The sequence below is a fragment of the Gavia stellata genome, chromosome 2 (assembly GCF_030936135.1).
Source record: "Gavia stellata isolate bGavSte3 chromosome 2, bGavSte3.hap2, whole genome shotgun sequence".
Classification (NCBI taxonomy): Eukaryota; Metazoa; Chordata; class Aves; order Gaviiformes; family Gaviidae; genus Gavia; species Gavia stellata.
The window spans coordinates 3605023-3623214 of NC_082595.1; the positions used below are offsets into that span (position 1 = coordinate 3605023).

Sequence of the window (18192 nt, forward strand, 5' to 3'; positions counted from 1 at the left end):
CTTCTGGTCTGGCCCCAGAATAGCATGATGCCATCAGGAAACAAAGCGAGCGGCTTCATTCCGACACGAGCCTGAAAAACCTGTTCATGTGAAGGACGTGGAAGTAGCAAACAAGTTCAATGCATTTGCAGTTTCCCTAACCAGTGCTGTATTTTAATCAGAAATATTCTCGGGTAGGACTAAACATCTTCAATGATTTCAGGCCAGCACTTCATCTTGGAAGTGCTGCAGCTTCTTCTACAAGGAAAGCAACTGCATGCCTAAGGAGAGGAAGAAATCAAGGCACCTTAGCTAGAGGCTGATTCAAGAAAAGGAGAGGCAAGCTTTCTATCTACGTTTCTACAGCATAGAACATCCATGAGGGCTGAGCACAATACAGTTGGTGTGGTGGTGTTAGCTGATGGTTGGACTTGATGATCTTACAGGTCTTTTCCAACCTTACTGATTCTGTAAATTCTGTGAATTCATCTTTGAACTGTGGGGCTCATGTTGATCATGCCCTCAGTTCAAGCATTAAATCTGAGGGTCATTAGTTAGCATATTTAAACTAGTCTCATGTAAACTTAATGCTCTAGCCTCAGCCCCGCTTGTTTGCATAGGTAAGATTAGAGTCTGTTACTTGCCAAATCACAGGAACTTCTCTCCCTGTACCTGAAAGATAGGGGTTATCCAGGGCATTCGCCTCTTATCACCTGGTTTTAGTGGAAAATTTAATCCCATTAAGTACGTAATTTGAATTACTGAATCCTGGCATGGCCAGATTTCTACACCCAGGACACTGCCTTGGTACCAAACGAATTCAGAATCGCATTCAGAAATGCGGTTTCCTCCAAGCCTTCCTCCGGCAGCGCTGGGAGCTGTGCACACAGCCATCGGTGTGGGGCAAGACACGACTGACTGCTCAAGAAGGCTTGACCTCTAGACCCAAAACGGCCAAAGCAGACCCCCCCAGGTCGCTCAGCTGAGACCCTAACAGCACACAGCATGCCAAGACTTACCTTCACGCTTGTTGCTCAGGGCAGGGTAAGAGCATGCACAGGGAGCACACACAGGTATCAGTGCTAAGAGCAGCTAAGAACAGCCTCTGCTCTCCATGACATCATGCTCTGTAAGGTTAGGTAAGGGGTTAGATATATATTATAGATAAATACAGATTTTTCAGGACCAAGGAAGTTGGAGCACCACTTTGCTGCAGCCTTTCACACAGCAATAAGCAACTATAGGAAGATGGAAAGCAAAGATGCTGCCCCTCGCTCTAAGTTGATTTAGGTTTACAATCCCGTAGGGCGTGCTCTGAGGTCAGCCACACGCATGAAGCACAAGCGTCTCCAGGTTCAGAGAACAGCCTTAACTGATAGACAAGTCTTCTAGGGTATTTGCCTTCGCCTTGCGAAGTCAGCACACCTCAGACCTGAAACAAGGACTGGCCATTATCTGGAAGGTTGGCCATCCGACCCGCTTTGGCAGTAAGAACAAAGCCAGTATGTTTGGAAAGCATTTTCAAACTTTATTTACAACTGTCACAGTGACAAAAATGTAGTTTGAAAAAAATGCTAGCTTCTCCCTGAGGCTCAAAAAAGAATTACAGAAATATAGAATGTATATCATACAACAGGAGGAGTTTTACTGGAGTGCTTTGTTCTTTAGATACGTTCAACAACAAATAGAAATATACACAATACTTTCAAAAAAAAAGGATGCAGACAGAAATATGCAAGTCTTTAGGGCAGACAGCAGGTCTGAAGTCCAAGGATTGCCATCTCATTGCTGCCCACATGGTAATATCTTTGATATACAGCTTTGACTTGGTGGTACAGACGGTAGAGACCAATAGAGAGTAACACTTAGAAATAAGACAACTGGCTGGTATGCAGGTGTACAAGCTCATTCCAGTAAGACAGCGAGACTAGAACAAGTGTTACAGATACAACAGCTGAATCCATCGCTAGAGAAAATGGTATCACCACATCATGACCGTTTGGTGATCAACCGTCCACCAAGACAGGCAGGGAACGTGTACAACCAGGTCTGCGTTGCTGGACTAGAGACCAGCCACAGTGTAGGAACACTGAATTTCTCCTGCTTTGTGCTAACTCATCTCCAAACTCCTATCTGTCTGAAACACTTATGCAGAGCTGATAAGTTATTGCCATTATGTTTAAACACAAGCAAGACAAGACTAAAACAATCCTGCCAATATGTTAAAAGCAGTTCCCAACTCCCACCAGCGTTTAACTACTCATGAGGTATTAAAAATACAAATACACACATGTCCAAATAGATTTTAAAAATGGAACCAGTTATAAGCAAAGGGGGATGGCATTGGGATTATTATGAAAGTTTGGTTAAGGCCTTGACATTTCTTTTTCTCTTCCATGACCCCAAATTTGGTTTAGATGGTAACTGTTCTCATCCTATCCCAAGATCAACTGGCTCCCGAGCTGGTCCCCGAAGCTGCGAGATCACGGCTTTCCAGGAAAGCGGCGGGTTACCCTGTCTGGCAGCAGACTGGCCTTCTCCCCAAACAGAGACAGATGACTTCTCCTTGGAGCAGGATATGGTGAAGAAGACACAACCACCGACTTCGCAAGCCAGTCCGCACTTCATTAAACACCCATGAATGTTTCACCCTTGCTACGGAGCAGAAACGCACCTTGTCTCAGGACACCTGGGCTAATCCTCCCCCAACAGACCCCTCCTGCAAACCCCCCCTCTCCCGCTGGTGATCCACACTAGATCCGGTGTTTCGTCTTTGATGACCTCCAGCTCTGGCAGTACTCCCTACCGCGCACACCCCTACCAGCCTGTCCTGCGCTGCCAGGGCTCTGAGGAGCCCTGCAGTGCAAAGCTGGAGGAGATCCCCCAACCCCAGCCCTCGCAAGACCATTGACCGGCAAGTTGGGGACATGAAACCCTACAGCCTCAAGGACACCAAGGTGAGGAGGCGTAATCCCCACCCTCCGGCTTTGGGCACTGTACAAGCCGAGACCGACCACAGCAGCCTCAGCAAATAGGAGAGAAAAATCCGAGGTGTTCAAACCTACTTGAGCTCTTGCTGCAGACAGAAGCATCTTTACATCTGATGCGCACTACCTCACGGCTAACCACCTGCAAGATCAACTAGGGCCTCGCGGTAGAGATGACAAAGCAGCAGCCTAACATTACCCTGCAAATACGGCTGTTCAGCGTTGAAGAGTCTAAAGGCAAACAGAGGGGGAGAAAACAGCTTTGGGGAAAAGTGGCTGGAAAACAGGCTCAACAGCAAGAGCAAGAAACCCAACTACTCCTACGGACACCCACGTTACCCCAGGAGGTGCTGAACCGGGGAGAGCCACAGGCCCCTCATCAGTAGAGCATTCAGCCATGCTTCGCTATGGACACCCTTCCACCCCCCGACACACAAAATGGAAGCTGTAAGAAAGGCAAATCTGAGAGATGACGGCTCTATTCTCACACTTTTAGCCAGAGGCAGCTCCCGGCCAAACACTGCCGCCTCCGACTTTCCTCCCCCCGCCCCAAGCTCCCCCCTCCAGCGGTCCTCGCGTGGTCACCCTCTGCCATGTGCTTGGAATTTCACTGCTGCCTCCGCCTCGGAAAAATACAGATAGTGATCTCGAGAACGGCAAACATTTCTCTGCGTTACTTCCTTCCTCAGGAGGTCTGGTGACACCGAGGGCTTCAGTTCTCGATACAGAGAATACAAAAAAACTAAGATCTCGCAGGTGCAAAGTTGAACTTGTCTTTTTTTTTTAAAAAGACTTTCAAAAGAAGTGTGGCTCTTCCTTCAGAAGGGTGCGGTCCCTCGCCTTTCCTCAGATGCCATTTATTGCTCCTTGTTGTCCTTCTTTGCATCTTCACAGTTTTCTTCCTCCTCTTCCTCCTCCTCCTGCACGAGGAACTCTTCAGGTGGCCATCTCAGCTCACCGCTCTCCACATCGCCCTCCGTCGGCTCCACCACGATTGAGGGCAGGCGGTCCTTCAGCTTACAGTAACGGTCGAAGTCCGAGGGATCAGGAAAGATCTGAAAGAGCCAAGAAACAGCCTGTGAGAGGGGCTGCGTTCAAGCAGCCTTAGCCAAAACCCAACTCTCAAGACACTTGGGTCTTCAGGGCAGACTACTCTGGACACAGTCAACCACTGAGTGATGGGAAGAGCCTTGTAAATGAGCTTCTCTGATCTCCGAGTATTGGAAATGAGCACTGCCCAAGAGGCTTCCAAAGCAGACGCTTGCTTGGATAGCGCTCGGCAAACAGGCATCTGCCCTCTTGGATATTTATTCAAACACCTCGCGTCCCCCACCACCACTTTTGCATTAACGCTCGGGAGTTTGCACACTGAGCTATCTTGATCAGCGAATCTGAGATCTCATTTCCTGCTGCTGGTCAAGCTGCACACGAGAGCAGGCTCGTGCTCCAGGCTCTGCTGCTAGGAGGGAGAGGAGGCACGTGGCAACCCGCTGCTAGAGCAGTCCAGACCCTTGCAGCAAGGGGCTGCATCTGGTATTGCTCCGGGGGCACCGCACCAGACTGCAAGAGAAGTTCAGTTGCATTTTAGAGGTAATTTTGGCAGTGTTCTCTGCATGTTACAGCTATGTCAGCAGTGAAACTCAGCAGGAGGACGCTCATTTTGTGGAAGGATTGGAGACTGGACCATATTTCTTAGGGCAGGAGGTACCTGTAGCGTAGCCAGCAATTATGTACTCTGGTGCAAGGAATATGAGGACCCCCTTATCTCCAGCCCCCCAAAGGTGCACAGAGCAGTACCCTACCCCTTCCCTCCCACCCATAGCTTGCACGTGGGTGCACAACCTCATGCATTGCAGCAGCACCAGGGCCCATAATTGCTGGCAGTGCCACTGGGATGCACGCTTTGGCCCCACTGGGATGCACGCTTTGGCCCCACTGGGATGCACGCTTTGGCCCCACTGGGATGCACGCTTTGGCCCCACTGGGATGCACGCTTTGGCCCCACTGGGATGCACGCTTTGGCCCCACTGGGATGCACGCTTTGGCCCCACTGGGATGCACGCTTTGGCCCCACTGGGATGCACGCTTTGGCCCCACTGGGATGCACGCTTTGGCCCCACTGGGATGCACGCTTTGGCCCCACTGGGATGCACGCTTTGGCCCCACTGGGATGCACGCTTTGGCCCCACTGGGATGCACGCTTTGGCCCCACTGGGATGCACGCTTTGGCCCCACTGGGATGCACGCTTTGGCCCCACTGGGATGCACGCTTTGGCCCCACTGGGATGCACGCTTTGGCCCCACTGGGATGCACGCTTTGGCCCCACTGGGATGCACGCTTTGGCCCCACTGGGATGCACGCTTTGGCCCCACTGGGATGCACGCTTTGGCCCCACTGGGATGCACGCTTTGGCCCCACTGGGATGCACGCTTTGGCCCCACTGGGATGCACGCTTTGGCCCCACTGGGATGCACGCTTTGGCCCCACTGGGATGCACGCTTTGGCCCCACTGGGATGCACGCTTTGGCCCCACTGGGATGCACGCTTTGGCCCCACTGGGATGCACGCGGGAACTGAGGCAAAGACACAGGTACAGGAAAAACCACCACTGCAGCGCAGTGTTAGCAGGAGGTTTGTGTGACTGAATCGCAGTGTGAACAGAAGAGGTTGCTGTTACTTTATAGGCATGGCCTACTAGGGGAACAGCTTCAAACCCCAGCTCATCCAGAAGAGAACCGCTGGGTGACAAGAACCAGTTGCCCCATCAGATCCCCTGGTTGGTAAACAGAAGATGAAACAATTGCCAATTTTTTCAGAGCACCCATTTCACATTACCGTTGCACTGAAACACCCCAAAGACTATCTCAAAACGCATTTTCCCCTCAAGGTTGTAGATGAGGCATGGAGCCAGGCACTGTACTTTTCTTTGAACATCAGCTGCGTTCAAGTGAGCTGTAAGAGCATCCTTGCAGGGAACAGCACGGCCAGCCTCAGACAGGCACACTGCTCGTGGGCGCCTCAGTTTGAGAGCAAGGTCTGACCTGCTTTGATCTTTGTGGTTCCAGTTACAAAAGCAGGTTCCCCATCCAGGAGCTCTGAGCATTAAACCATGAAGCATCATTCTCTTCATGCCAATCATGCAGGTACCCATCACCTTGGGAAGGCCTGGCCCCAACCCCAAAGTGAAACATCATCCTTTCAACTTGTTCTTCAGCCTAGCAACTATTAACCACCCCACCACCTCCTTGTCAATCTTCAGTCTCCTACTGTTCAGCCACATTTCTCCCTCGCATCCAAAGCTTTGTGGCAACCAAGCTACCAGCTGGAGAAAACCATCAGGTTGCTACTTCATGCAAAGTCAGGCAAGAGAACTTTGGGAGGGGGTGCTTGGGCAAGCAACTCAACGTGAAGGTAATGCACAACGCAAGGGCTGCTTGCACAGATCCATCTGGTCCTGGGGACAGCGGTGGAGAAGCCCTGCTCCCACTACAGCACCCATCGTCCACGTGCTTTTCAGGTGCACAAGAGAGTGAGGTCTTCGAACACGGCTGCGTTAATATGGGTGTTGCAGTACGAGCTACTCGCTATTAGTCACGCCCAGCACAAGTGAGACGGTAACTGTTTCTTGGAGCTTTGTAGCTTCTGCTTGGCCAAACAAAGGCATTTTCAGACACGCAGTGCATTACTGGAAGTACAGTCAGTGGCTCTTAAGCATCAACTTGTTATCTAAACTCGGGATAGGAAAAAAATACCCTTGACATTACATGGTTTAGAAGGTTGCAATGGAAAAAGAAGTGTGGTTCAGGAGGTTACATAAGCTGATAATGTCATGAAAATAGCCTCCTGTGCAAGAAAAATAGTAGTATAATAATTAAACTAACCTTTGGCTGCTATCATCTTAAGCACATTAGGTCAAATTGGAGCAATTTCTTTGAAAATAGCCTGCCAGATTTTTTTTTTCCAGAAACTAAGTAGTAGTCATTTCCTTACAAACAAATATCCCCAAAATGTGGTGTGCAGCTTTTCTTAATAAAAAAACCTAGCACAATCTTATCTCAAACAGCTGCAGGACAGGCCGAACCCAAGAAGGTCAGGATTTTTTCCACTAAGTCATGCTTTTTAATCGTCAAGGCAGCATGAAGTGAGATGTTGCAACTGCACTTTCAAGGGGTGTGGACAGTCAATGGAAAAAATACACAAAGGCAGATTTCCTCGCATGTGACAAGCAGGGCAATGCAGCAAGCCAAGCACAGGGATTGAAGGGAAAAGGGTTTCGGATTAAGACTCTGCACATCTGGGGAAGCCGGGTGGAAAAGTTACCCCCACCAACCTCCCCACCCACTCCAAAGTAAGCTGCGTTGCCAGACTCTATAAGAAAAGATAAGCCAGCACCAGCTTTCTGCTGTCCCACTGCGGCAGTGCCATGCTGCATTTGTTGGTCCCGTGTGCCTAATCTGGTCCCACTCCAGATTTAGACAATGGGAATTAAAAAACAACTGTAAAACTTGCAGCGAAGTCCCCGCTGGGAAGGCAGCAGCTCAGCTCTGACCTGCGAGCTCTGCACCCTTGCGCACAGCAGCCAGGAGAGCTTGTCTAGCAAATTCTGCCTACAAACCCTTCTGCTCACGTTACCCAGCTCAGGGATGTGGGAAGACGACTTTGCATCTCCCCACCACCCGAAGAGCACAGCAGCAATGGGTTATCTTCTCCCCCTCATTTATCGGAGGGAACCACCTTGCCCACAGCTGAAGCAGACACCTACTTCTGGCTGATCCCATCACTTGATGGGGACAAATGACAACCACCGACTGGTTGCAAAGGCTACCTAAAAGCAAGTTTAGCAGCAATTCAAAGGTATCTTCCTCCCCCTCGCTTGCACAACACAGCACGAGGGGCTGCAACCGCTTCTGCGGAGCCCCCCCACCTATAGCTGAGCCCCAACTCCTGGCCCAGGGACACGCACGTATATTGCTCCTTACGCCACTCAAGGCAGCTCAAAGCAAAACTAGTTTTCACAGACCTCTCCAGGTTATGTTTTGGGAACTGCTCTCCTCATGGACTGATCCAGATCACATACAAAGCAGCTGAACTCTTTGCCTCGCAGCTAGAAAGGGCAGTGAAAAGCAGAACTCGAAATGAAAGCTTGAAATCATTTTGGAAAGATCGTGTTTGCCTCCGTTTCGGATGATCTAGCTCTGCTGTCCTTGAATGAAGTGCTGGCAACAAGAATGGAAAGTTTTCATTGCCCTGGGGAGGCCCATACCCTCTCTCAGCATTCACAGGGATGGAGAAACACCAAAAGCAGGAGAGATGTCAGACAATTAAGAGGATTAGCTCAGAGCTCCCATAATCCAAGTGACACTTGTAAATTCAAAACAATTTCCACATGTGTACTCCATACCAACACCCATAGTTAAAACCTTTGTCTCCCCTCCCATGGGGCTGAAAACTATGTCAATTATATTACAGGGAGACTAAGGTAATGACATCTTTCCAAATAAAGTTACTGTTTTGGGGGAAAGCTTTGCTTCGGTGTAACGCTATACAAGACCCAAAAGCCTGCACTGAGAGGCATACCACTTCAGGTACAGGATACACCCCTGATGCACACGTATCACTCATCCTCCCAGTACTAAAAAGTTAACTTTTGTGCCCCTTCAGCACTATTAAGCCAATATTCCAAATACCAAACCAGCATTTAAGTTCTTGAAATAAAACTTTACTGCCATTGAGAAGCAGGGCAAGCTCATTTCAGGAAATATTTAAATCACCTCTCAGTGTCCTCTCTGGAGGAATTATTCAGCTATAAGAAGCAGTGCTAATACATACATTTACTCATAGAGTAGTCATGACTCAAACCTCAGCTCCATCTAGCATGCACACAGCAGCCTGTGACTCAGGTTTATGAATTATGACAAGTCCCCAGTCACAGACAGATAGCCCTATCTTGGGGGACGGTGGCTGGGAAACTTCATACACCATAACAATTTTCCATCAGAGTAACAAGGCACCAAGTAGGGAGGAAAAAACATGCACCGAGATGTTCTGATTAGCTGCTGTCTTCAGTTTGCATTTCAGGGGAACACTTTTTTGCATAGCATAGCTCCGAACATGATTAGTTTTGGCTCTGTTTATCCCACATCCTGCTTCTGCCTTCATTTAAGGTCCCAGACCCTGGAATACACATTGACTCAGCCTACTAATCTTGTCTGATAACCATGTATCGGATGCGCTACGTGACCACATTATCCTAAACTCGCTTGCCATCACCACCTTTTGGCATCCCAGTCTTAAGACCTTCTTGCAGCAGCAAGGACCAGCTCTAATACAAGGCTTCCCCTGCGCAAATCAAGGCTACCCGGACATGAAGCACCTTACAAGCAAACAAGACAATCAGAGGAACCTCAATTTCTACCCTTTGCCATCAGCCCCCGAGTCAGTAACATGTCGGGCCCCCAGTTTAGATGGGGAGATGCAGCAGACACAGCCCAAACCCCTCAGCACCGAGCATCACTGTGCCCTGAGCAAGTCAGTGCTTCACTGGTGCTGCTGAAGAGGTGTTGCATTCACCAAAAATTATTTCCCCAACAAGACAGACCACCTAAAGCTTTCGCCATAGACACAGGATGGAGCGTTAAGCCTATTTACCTAGATTCAGTCAGTCTGACGTGATTCACAGCTAGCTGTGGCTGTGATTAACCTAGACAGAGCTCAGCATGATGCGATCATGACATAAAGAGCTCAGGCTCCCCATGACAACCAAACCCCAGCTGATGGCACGAGGCAAGCTCAGCCTCCGCGTGCCAATCTCCTAGAAGGGGAGCCTAAGGTCTCACGGGACCAGCGAGCCGGCCAGACAGCCAGTCTTGCAGCGAAGTAGCACACTCAACTCAGGACACAGCATGAGCTCCAAATACACACTTTGGGCATCAAAGTGTTTTCAGCTGTGCTCAGACCCCAGTTCCACTTCCAAGAAGCAAGGCAGGATTCAGGTCAAGGTACTGTTTTGACAACAGCTCCGTGAAACCATTAATTCAGCCTCAGTTTCAGTAGCACCCTTCGTGCTGCTGCGAGATGGCATCAGAGGACGAGCTGGCGGAGTGCTGATGAGGCTTTTCAGAGAACGGGTCTATCTAGGGGCTGGAAAATAGCAAATGGCACATTAGCTCCGACTGGCAGTACACCGGAGACTGCCGGGCAGGATGCGCACGAAGCCCTCCATAGGCACATCTGTTTGTAGCAGGGGCATCTTGAGCCATCAGCTGCATTTCAACGAGTTTTTGTTTAGTAAGTCCCATGGGAATTATGGGACATCTATTAGAGATCCAGAAATAGCTCTTCACTGCAGGCACAAGACCCAGCATGACATCATCTCTTCAGCTGCATCTTCTGTTTTGTCTATGCCACCCTGCTCTGAGACTCATGCCCCCATTTCACCATCCACGTCTGCTCAAGCCCTTTGAATCTGTTGGCTGAGCCACCTTACAGGGCTCCGAAAGCAGCTTTACATCGCAAATACCGTAATAAAACTGCTTCACATAGAAAGGTTTTGAAATTAGCACATTAGCTTGCGAGCATTTTGTGTATTAACTGGAAAAAGGCATTTCTATGCTGAGAAAACACATTTTTGCAAGCAAAACTGTACAAATTACTAAGCCTACACAAGCAACTCAGTTATCACCGAGTATCACGACTGCACTCGTGAGTTTTTACATCATTGCTGAAAAGAGCAGTGATGGCCACCCCACCAAAGGCCAGGAAGCTTCACCTTCAGCTGATGGCGAGACAGACAAACCCTCCAGAGCACAAGCAGAGGCAAGGGAGGTGAGGAGGCAGAAGGAAAAAGTCAACAAGCCACCGTCCCTCATAACCAGCAAGACAGACATGAGCCCTGAAGTTCAGTGAACTCCGTGGGACAGAGGAATCAGACCGCCGAAGTTTATACTCTGTATGAGTTTATTTGTTTCCTCAGTTTACTTCCAAGTAAAGGCAAAAATACTTTGAAACAGTGGTGTTGGCTGGACAAGCCTGTCTGTAACAGATACTGATGTGCTTCATAGTTCCAGCAAAGCTGCTATACCATCTCCTCTGGTCCAGACAGTGCCATGTCCGCATATGGCGATGGAAGCAGCCCCAGGCTCACAGCTAGGATCCTATGGACCAACTCCCAGGCAGTCCCTGCTCTACACAGCCCAAAGGGGGACATTTTGAACCTCATTTTGAGCTCGTCTCTGCAGTAAAATAAATACAAGGTTCTACTACTAGAACAAGAGAAACTTCTGAAACTAAAGGCTTGCCTCTCCCAGTTCTGGCTCCACTTTTTTTTTTGCCTCCCATAGCCAGCCAAGGGCCGTCACACTCACATCGCGAGTGCCCAACTCTGCAGATGAGTGGAGGAAGATGCTGCAGCTTAGAACAGCAAGCCCCAGTGCAGGAGCAGTCATGCTCCATTAGCCCTGTCTGGTTTTAAGTTATTGCACTACAGCCCTCAGACGAGCATACAATTTTCCACGTACCAAACTCTCCGTCAGCAAGAGGAGGCACAAAGCGCTGAAGTCTGAGGTTGAACAAAGAGTTCACGGTGCCATTTGCATCAGATTTGTCCTTGCTGTTCCAACTTGAATTTTCAACCCTTTCAGGATGCTTTCAAACTGACCTCGACGTACACTGAGACACCCTCAGCCCAGCAGCCAGAGGAGGAAGGCTGGACCCTGCTCCCCAACCCTCTTTACGCTAACCTGATTTAGAAGCAGACCTCATACACAGCCCACACCCCGCTGGTACCCCATCAGGACCCTCCATTTCAACACCTCAACCCTTTCTGCCATCAGTTCGGCTTACAACAAAGTGAAGGACCAGCAGGCAGCTCCCAGCTCTTGCAGGCATTTGAAGAAAGTCATCTATGACTAGATCACTACAGAGGAGAGATCCCAGGTGCATAAAGCCCTGCACAGACGTGAGTCGTCAGCATTTATGACTCACACACCTTCAGGTTCAGTCAATCCACTCAAAACTGAACAGGCCTGATCCCCCGTTGGCCCAAACAGACTTATCAAGGTCATTAGCACTAGGGCAACAACTTCCCTGAAGCAATCCCTAGAACAAGCAGGGCACCTGGATTCTGCCTCTCACTGGAAAATTTGGACAGGTAAATAGAGGCCTTTGACCTGACTGGGTTAAGCTTCTTCATATGGTGACCCATAAAGACAACTGAACCTCCCACGCTGGCTAGTTTGATTGCTTCAGGTTTAACAACCGCTCTCATTGCTGTACGCTCCCTCTATAGGAGAGGAAAGAGAGGCCATATGCTTTCCACTAACTCAAGCACTGAAGCACAGCACAGCTATTTCCACACGCAGGCAATAAACCAAACAACTTGCACTATCCAGATCCAGAATTCTGACCAAAAAAAGCAATGCATCCCCTTCTCCTCCCGCAGCTTTGGCTTCTGCTGGAAGCCTCAGCCGTGGCCCGAAGTTCAGTTGATTCCACACTTCAGTGCACTGTTACTGCCTTGCAACTCATTTTTCAGACGTAAATACGCAAGCATACAACAGCACACCTCATTTGAATGCACGCTTAGAGCAACTGCCTCCGTGCAGGTTGTGTAACATCTGCAAAGAACCCTGCATCGGGATCTGCCATGAAGAGTCACCCGATGCACAGAGCAGATGCAAGTCATCTGCATGCACTCAGCTCCTGTGTTAGATTTCATCAACAAGTCTCCTGGAAGAGCAGGCAAACAGGGATCTAGCGGGCTAAGATGCACAACTCGCCCTTTGATTAACTATAAGCTAGGAAATGAAAGGGATCTTGAGACTCAAGGATTAAGGCTCAAGTTAGTTTCTAAGACCACCTCTTTGCCCCAGTCATTGATCTAGAGGTTAACAGCTAATTACATTGCTCACAACTTTCAGAATGAATGCGGCTCACGCCTTCAGGTACCGGCATCTCCCGTGACATTTCAAGGCTTGTTTAGGCTGTCCCTGGCCTGACTGAATCTGGGTGTTCACCCTCTCAAACGGGCCCATCAGTCAGGAAAACCAAGAAGCCGATCAAAAAATTTAAGTGCCATAGAAGCACCTCCCTCCTGCTCCAGGCAGGTCATTTGTATGCCGCATTACAAAGATCCTCTCAGCCTGGTGAGCTGGGCAAATCCTTCCTCCCTGCAAATCCTTCCTCCGTGCCTCCCACCGAGCCCCCAGGGATGCTGAACGGGGATGCCGAACGAGTGGGGGCTCGATCGCAGAAACGACCAAGTCCTTTGCCAATCCAGTCTGATACCGAGCGATATTTTAGACAACCCGCTCCTGCCAAGCGAGCATTCCAGTCTGTTGACTAGTTCTCACTACAGCGAGACCTGCTATTAGGTCCGGCTATGGAAAGGTACATTAGACCGAGTTCGCGGTCCAGCCCAGGCAATTCCATAGGGGATTACTGCCTAAGCAGCCAGCAAAGCACTTACCTGATAGGACAGGCCATCCTTGCGGGGGCTTAGCCCAATCTCATCCATAGCTGGAGTGTTCATCATCACTTCGGTCATCTCAGCTGCTCTCAGATAATCAGGGCTAGAAACAAAACGGACAGCATTCAAACCATCTGAGGGGCTCCAGAAGGGCTGCGCAAGATTTAAGCAGCACCGGGAGGGAAAAGCAGGCAGAGGAGGCTGTCGGCAGTCTATTTCTGGTCCCTTCCTTCCTGCCCTCCCCCCTTGGAAGGGGGTGGAAAGAGCCAGTACACCGGTGCTACATCCCCCGGGAGCAAACTCCCCCACTTTCGCCCCAAGAGCTCGGGAGCACCTCGGGAGGCTCCAAGAGCGGCCGTTCGCTTCTAACTCCGCTTCCCCCAGCTCTGCCCCCCGAGGGGGGCGAGTAAAAAAAAAAACACAGTAAATAAGGGTAAGCGCTGGGGTTTTTTTGGTTTTTTTTTTCTTTTTTTTTAAGCTGGTGTGCTTTAGCTCCTGCTGACTTATTTTACAACCTCAGGGACTTCCACACCAGCGGAGCGCACGGCGCCGATCCCAGCTCTGCTTTTTACAACCTTAATAGCATTTCCAGCTCGGGAAAGCGAAGTGAATTCCCACCGTTGGCAATTCCCCCTCTGCGGCTCATCCCGCACCGCTCGGCCCCTGCATCGCCGCCACCAGCCGCTTCTCCCCCGCCGTCGGAAAAATCACGTCCCGGGGCTTCACGCCGCATCTCTGCCCCCCCCGGGGCACACGCCGCGGAGGCGGCTGAAGCCCCGGCAGGCGGGGGGGCCGCTGCAAGCCCCCCACGGCCACAGGAGCGGCTCGCTGGGGTAGAGCCTCCTCCCGCCCGTGGGCCGCGATCACCGCCCCCCCCCTCCCGCGGGAAGCGCCCACTCACCAGGGCAGCGGACACAGCACAGACATGAAGTCCCGGCGGAGGCTGCCCCGCGCCCTCGGGGGTGGGGAGCGGCGGGAGGGGCACCCAAGCGCACGGCGCTGCCCCGCGAGCAGAGCGGCTGAGCGGCGGACGCTGCGGGACGCTGCCGCCCTGCCCGGAACCGCCCCACCGCGCCGCTGCCGCCGCCTCGCGTCTGAGCCCCGCGCTCGCCGCCGCGCCGCCTTATATAGCCCCGGGGGGCGGGGCCAGGCGCGCCTCCCCGCCCCTCCCGTCTTGACGTCAACATTTTCATGAATGGCTTCGGCGCCCGCCGCCGCCTCGGGGCCGGGGGGTGTGGCCGAGCGCGCCTCGTCTCGCGAGCGGGAGGCGGTGGCGGGCTCGGCCCGGCTCGGCTCGGCTCGGCTCGGCCCGGCCCTGCCCGGCTCGGCTCGGCCCGGCTCGGCTCGGCTCGGCTCGGCTCGGCCCGGCTCGGCTCGGCTCGGCCCGGCTCGGCTCGGCTCGGCTCGGCTCGGCCCGGCTCGGCTCGGCTCGGCTCGGCTCGGCTCGGCCCGGCTCGGCTCGGCTCGGCTCGGCTCGGCTCGGCCCGGCTCGGCTCGGCTCGGCTCCGGGATGCACCAGCATCACCCCAAGCGTCACCCGGGCCGGGGTGTCCCCTGCGGGACGCGAGGCCCCCTTCTTGGGGTGACGGCGGGGCGCGCTGGGGGCAAAGCCAGCGGGGGGGCCGGGCTCCGGCACAGGCTGACGGCCCGGAAAAGGGGCAGCGGCCGCCCGGCCCCGCTCCTGCGAGCGCCTTCTGTGCCCGGCAGCTCTGGCTGGAGTGGGAGCGGAGGGAGAAGCTTCCCCGGGCCCGCTCTATTTAGCAAAACAACCTGAATCAATAGCGGGAAGGCGCAGGAGGAGATGGAGGCGAATCCGTTCACTGGCCGGGAAGTGCGGGCAGCGTGGGCAAATGTGGGTGAAGCACATTTCCAGCCTTCCCCTCCCAACGGGAAACTGCTGGAAGGCAAAAGGCACCTTTGGGCGAAAGGCCTGGGCACCCCCAAACCCAGCGGACATCCCGACCGCGTGCAGCCATCCGCTGGCGGTGCTCGCGCAGCCGCCCCGGGAAGCGGCGGTGCCCTAAGGCCGATGCCCGTGGGGCTGCGGGACGGGCCAAGCCCTCCAAGGCTGCTCAGGGGTGGTTTCGGGGAGCGCTCTCCCCTCTCGTTCGCTCCCCCAGCGAGCGGTTACCTTGCTGTATGCCGGCAGGTGAAGTTTGGTGCGGGGACTGGTTTTGTTCCACCTGGCGCTCCGTGCTGCCGCGCGGGCTTGGCCAGCGAAGCGGGTAACCAAGCACACGACCACAAACGCCTCTCGCCTTGCCGTGCCTCGCCTTCGGACGCAGCATTTCACACACGTGTCCATGCACGGGCGCATACACGTTATTTGCCCCGGTGCTTAAGCACTGACAAGTGCAAGTTCAGTGTTTCTGAAGGGAAGCTTTGCCCTCGACTCCACTCAGCCAACCCCCAGACTGTATATAAATGTGTACATACATACGTGCATGTGTTTCCTCAGACCGGATAATTTAATCTTCTTAGATTCATATTATATAATGGGAGCGTATGTGGGTGTTTTACATCAGGCTTCAGCAAGCTGCTGCTTTGCGCCAGATTAAAATGAATCGCAAGGAGCTGATCTAGCCCCTGCAGACGCGTGGAAACTCAGGTGGGTGCGGGTGAGCTCACTGCGAAGGGCCACCAGTAACCTTCCACAAGCTTAATGGGAGGGAGGCAGCGGGGTGGACTCGGTGCACGCGGTCCCCGGTCCCCGTCGAGCCTCCTGACGACGAGTTTTGGAGCTGGGGAGAGGAGTAAGAAGACAACTAAGTCTCCAAAGCGCTGGGGAAACGGCTCCCCTGCGTGTCGCTGGCCTGGCCGCCGGGACCCCCTCTCCCGGCTGCGTACCCCGGGACACACACGCTCACACTTACGGGCTTTGCTAATTTCTGCCCTAAGAGAACATGAAGACTTGACTTTGAACAGACTTTTTTGAAGCTGAGCGGTCTAAGTCGGTGCCTGGTAGTAGGTGCAGGGGCTGGGAGACCGCTCCAGGAGAAGGAGAGAGGCAAGGTGCTTCAGGCGACGTCGATCCGTATTATGAGTTCTCTTAAAATTAACTTTACAGCCTGCGCTGAGTGTCTCATCTCCCGCTGCGTCCAGCTGAAACGTGGGACGCGAGATGGGGCCGTAGCTCAATTCCTCGTGATGTTTCATCAGAAACAAGCCTGCCTGTCTCCCTCAGACATACACATGCTTGCTATGCGTTTCCTGTCCATAAAAAATCAAAGCCGGCGAAAACCCCACATGCCCCCAAGCGCCTCTTGCAGCAGGCACACCAAGGTGTCTCTCTAAATGCCCTCATACACTCGGCAGGGCTTGAGGTCCAAGGTTTTCCCCTCCTTGGAAAGCGTGTTCCTTTAAATATCGAATTCTTGATATACCCCAGCCCCCAAAGGAGAGTTAGGGACAGGACAGGGGCTCGCCCTCCCCTCCGTCCACGCTCCAGGGCTCCCGCAGCCACCCCTTGAGAAAAAGCAGCTCAGATCAACTCTTCACCCGTGTCCTCTGGACGCCCGTTTTGCCATCCCAGCTGGCACAGGCAGATAGTTTCCCGGTTCCACTTAGATAACAGCTTTTTGGGGGAGAAAAAAAAAAATTAACAAAATTCCCCGGGCGCGTACGTGCTGAAGGCACGGATTACTTCCCAGCGACTTGGTGAGAACGTCGGCCCCGGCCCTGGCCAATTCCCGTCGGGAGGCCTGGGGATCCGTGCTTTTATTGCTCGCTTTGGCTCTAAGCCACCACAAGATTTATTTGTGTGATTAACCATAAGCGCGTTAATAGTCCTTTTGAAAGAAAAAGGCACACCTCCCGTGATTTCCATCAACCACGCTTGGGTGCTTTGCTTAACCCCCACCCCCCCAGAAGTGTAAAGTTTCTTGGGTGAGGTGTGTACCTTTGGCCCTTCCCTTGGGGGAAGTCTTTGTGAAGGTATTCAGGTATCCCAGGGATAAGGGGGATGTTTTATAAGCCCGGGGAGGTGTTCTCCATGCAGGGGAGTGGTCCTATAATAGCTGAACCTCCTTCTTTGCTTGGCCCAGCCAGGTATGAAAAGCTGGGGCAGGAGGAGCTGTTACACCCTCATCTGCAGCACCCACCCTCCTAAGAACAAGCTTTCCCTTGTAGATAAGCCTTTCTAGCAATGTCTGGGCTGAAAGTGAGGGAGCCCCGTTAACCCTTGAGCTGCCGAGCCACCGCCTTAGAAATCCCCGTCTCCAAGCAATCAGTTTTCATTATATCCCAGATCCTAAAAGGCCAAATTCTCCTCTCGGAGGGGGCAAAGCAACAGGAGTTTCCTGCCATCCGTGGCTCCACCACCACGAAGCAGCACATGGGAGGAGAGAATAAAATGGGATCAGATCAAAGGATTGAATTGGAAGTGAAAACGAACCACTGTGCTCTTCCTCCGCTCCACTGACGGGAGCAAGATGCAAGCGCTTCAGAATGCCATTTTTTTGCCTATTGTTTTCAGCCAGTTCTAGTAACCGGAGCCCAGCCTGCCCTGATTTCCACTTCTTTCCTCATCTCCTGTGCTCACCAGTCCCCTGTTTCAGGGCTGCGTGTTTTTGCGTTAAACGCTTGGGACTACCTGGTCACCTGGGGGTAGAAGCAGCAGCACTTGGGTCTCAGCTGGGGTAAACTCATTTCCAGGGCACTGAGCTGATTGAAACCAGATGAGCTCTCATGGCTTTTTTTTTTTCTTCCTTCTTCAGTTAATTTTATAAATCTGTATAATATTTTGGGGTTTGGGACAGTAT

The 18192-nt window shown here is 52.3% G+C and overlaps 1 protein-coding gene across 1 annotated transcript; it reads right to left on the reverse strand.

Annotated features, from left to right (window-relative positions):
• Positions 1-1484: 1484 nt before the first annotated feature.
• LBH (LBH regulator of WNT signaling pathway) lies at positions 1485-14435 on the reverse strand. Its single transcript, XM_059829282.1, has 3 exons — positions 14334-14435; positions 13433-13535; positions 1485-4021 (listed from the first exon to the last, which is right to left on the reverse strand). The coding sequence occupies exons 1-3, from the start codon at positions 14357-14359 to the stop codon at positions 3824-3826; spliced, it is 327 nt and encodes a 108-aa protein (XP_059685265.1). The 5' UTR covers positions 14360-14435; the 3' UTR covers positions 1485-3823.
• Positions 14436-18192: the final 3757 nt, after the last annotated feature.

Excerpts from the sequence above, each read along its gene's own strand:
- LBH (XM_059829282.1), bottom strand. The coding sequence starts at position 14,359 with ATGTCTGTGCTGTGTCCGCTGCCCTG. Across the intron at positions 13,536-14,333 it reads GTGCTGTGTCCGCTGCCCTG|CCCTGATTATCTGAGAGCAG; the intron begins GTGAGTGGGCGC and ends TTTTGTTTCTAG. Across the intron at positions 4,022-13,432 it reads AGGATGGCCTGTCCTATCAG|ATCTTTCCTGATCCCTCGGA; the intron begins GTAAGTGCTTTG and ends TGGCTCTTTCAG.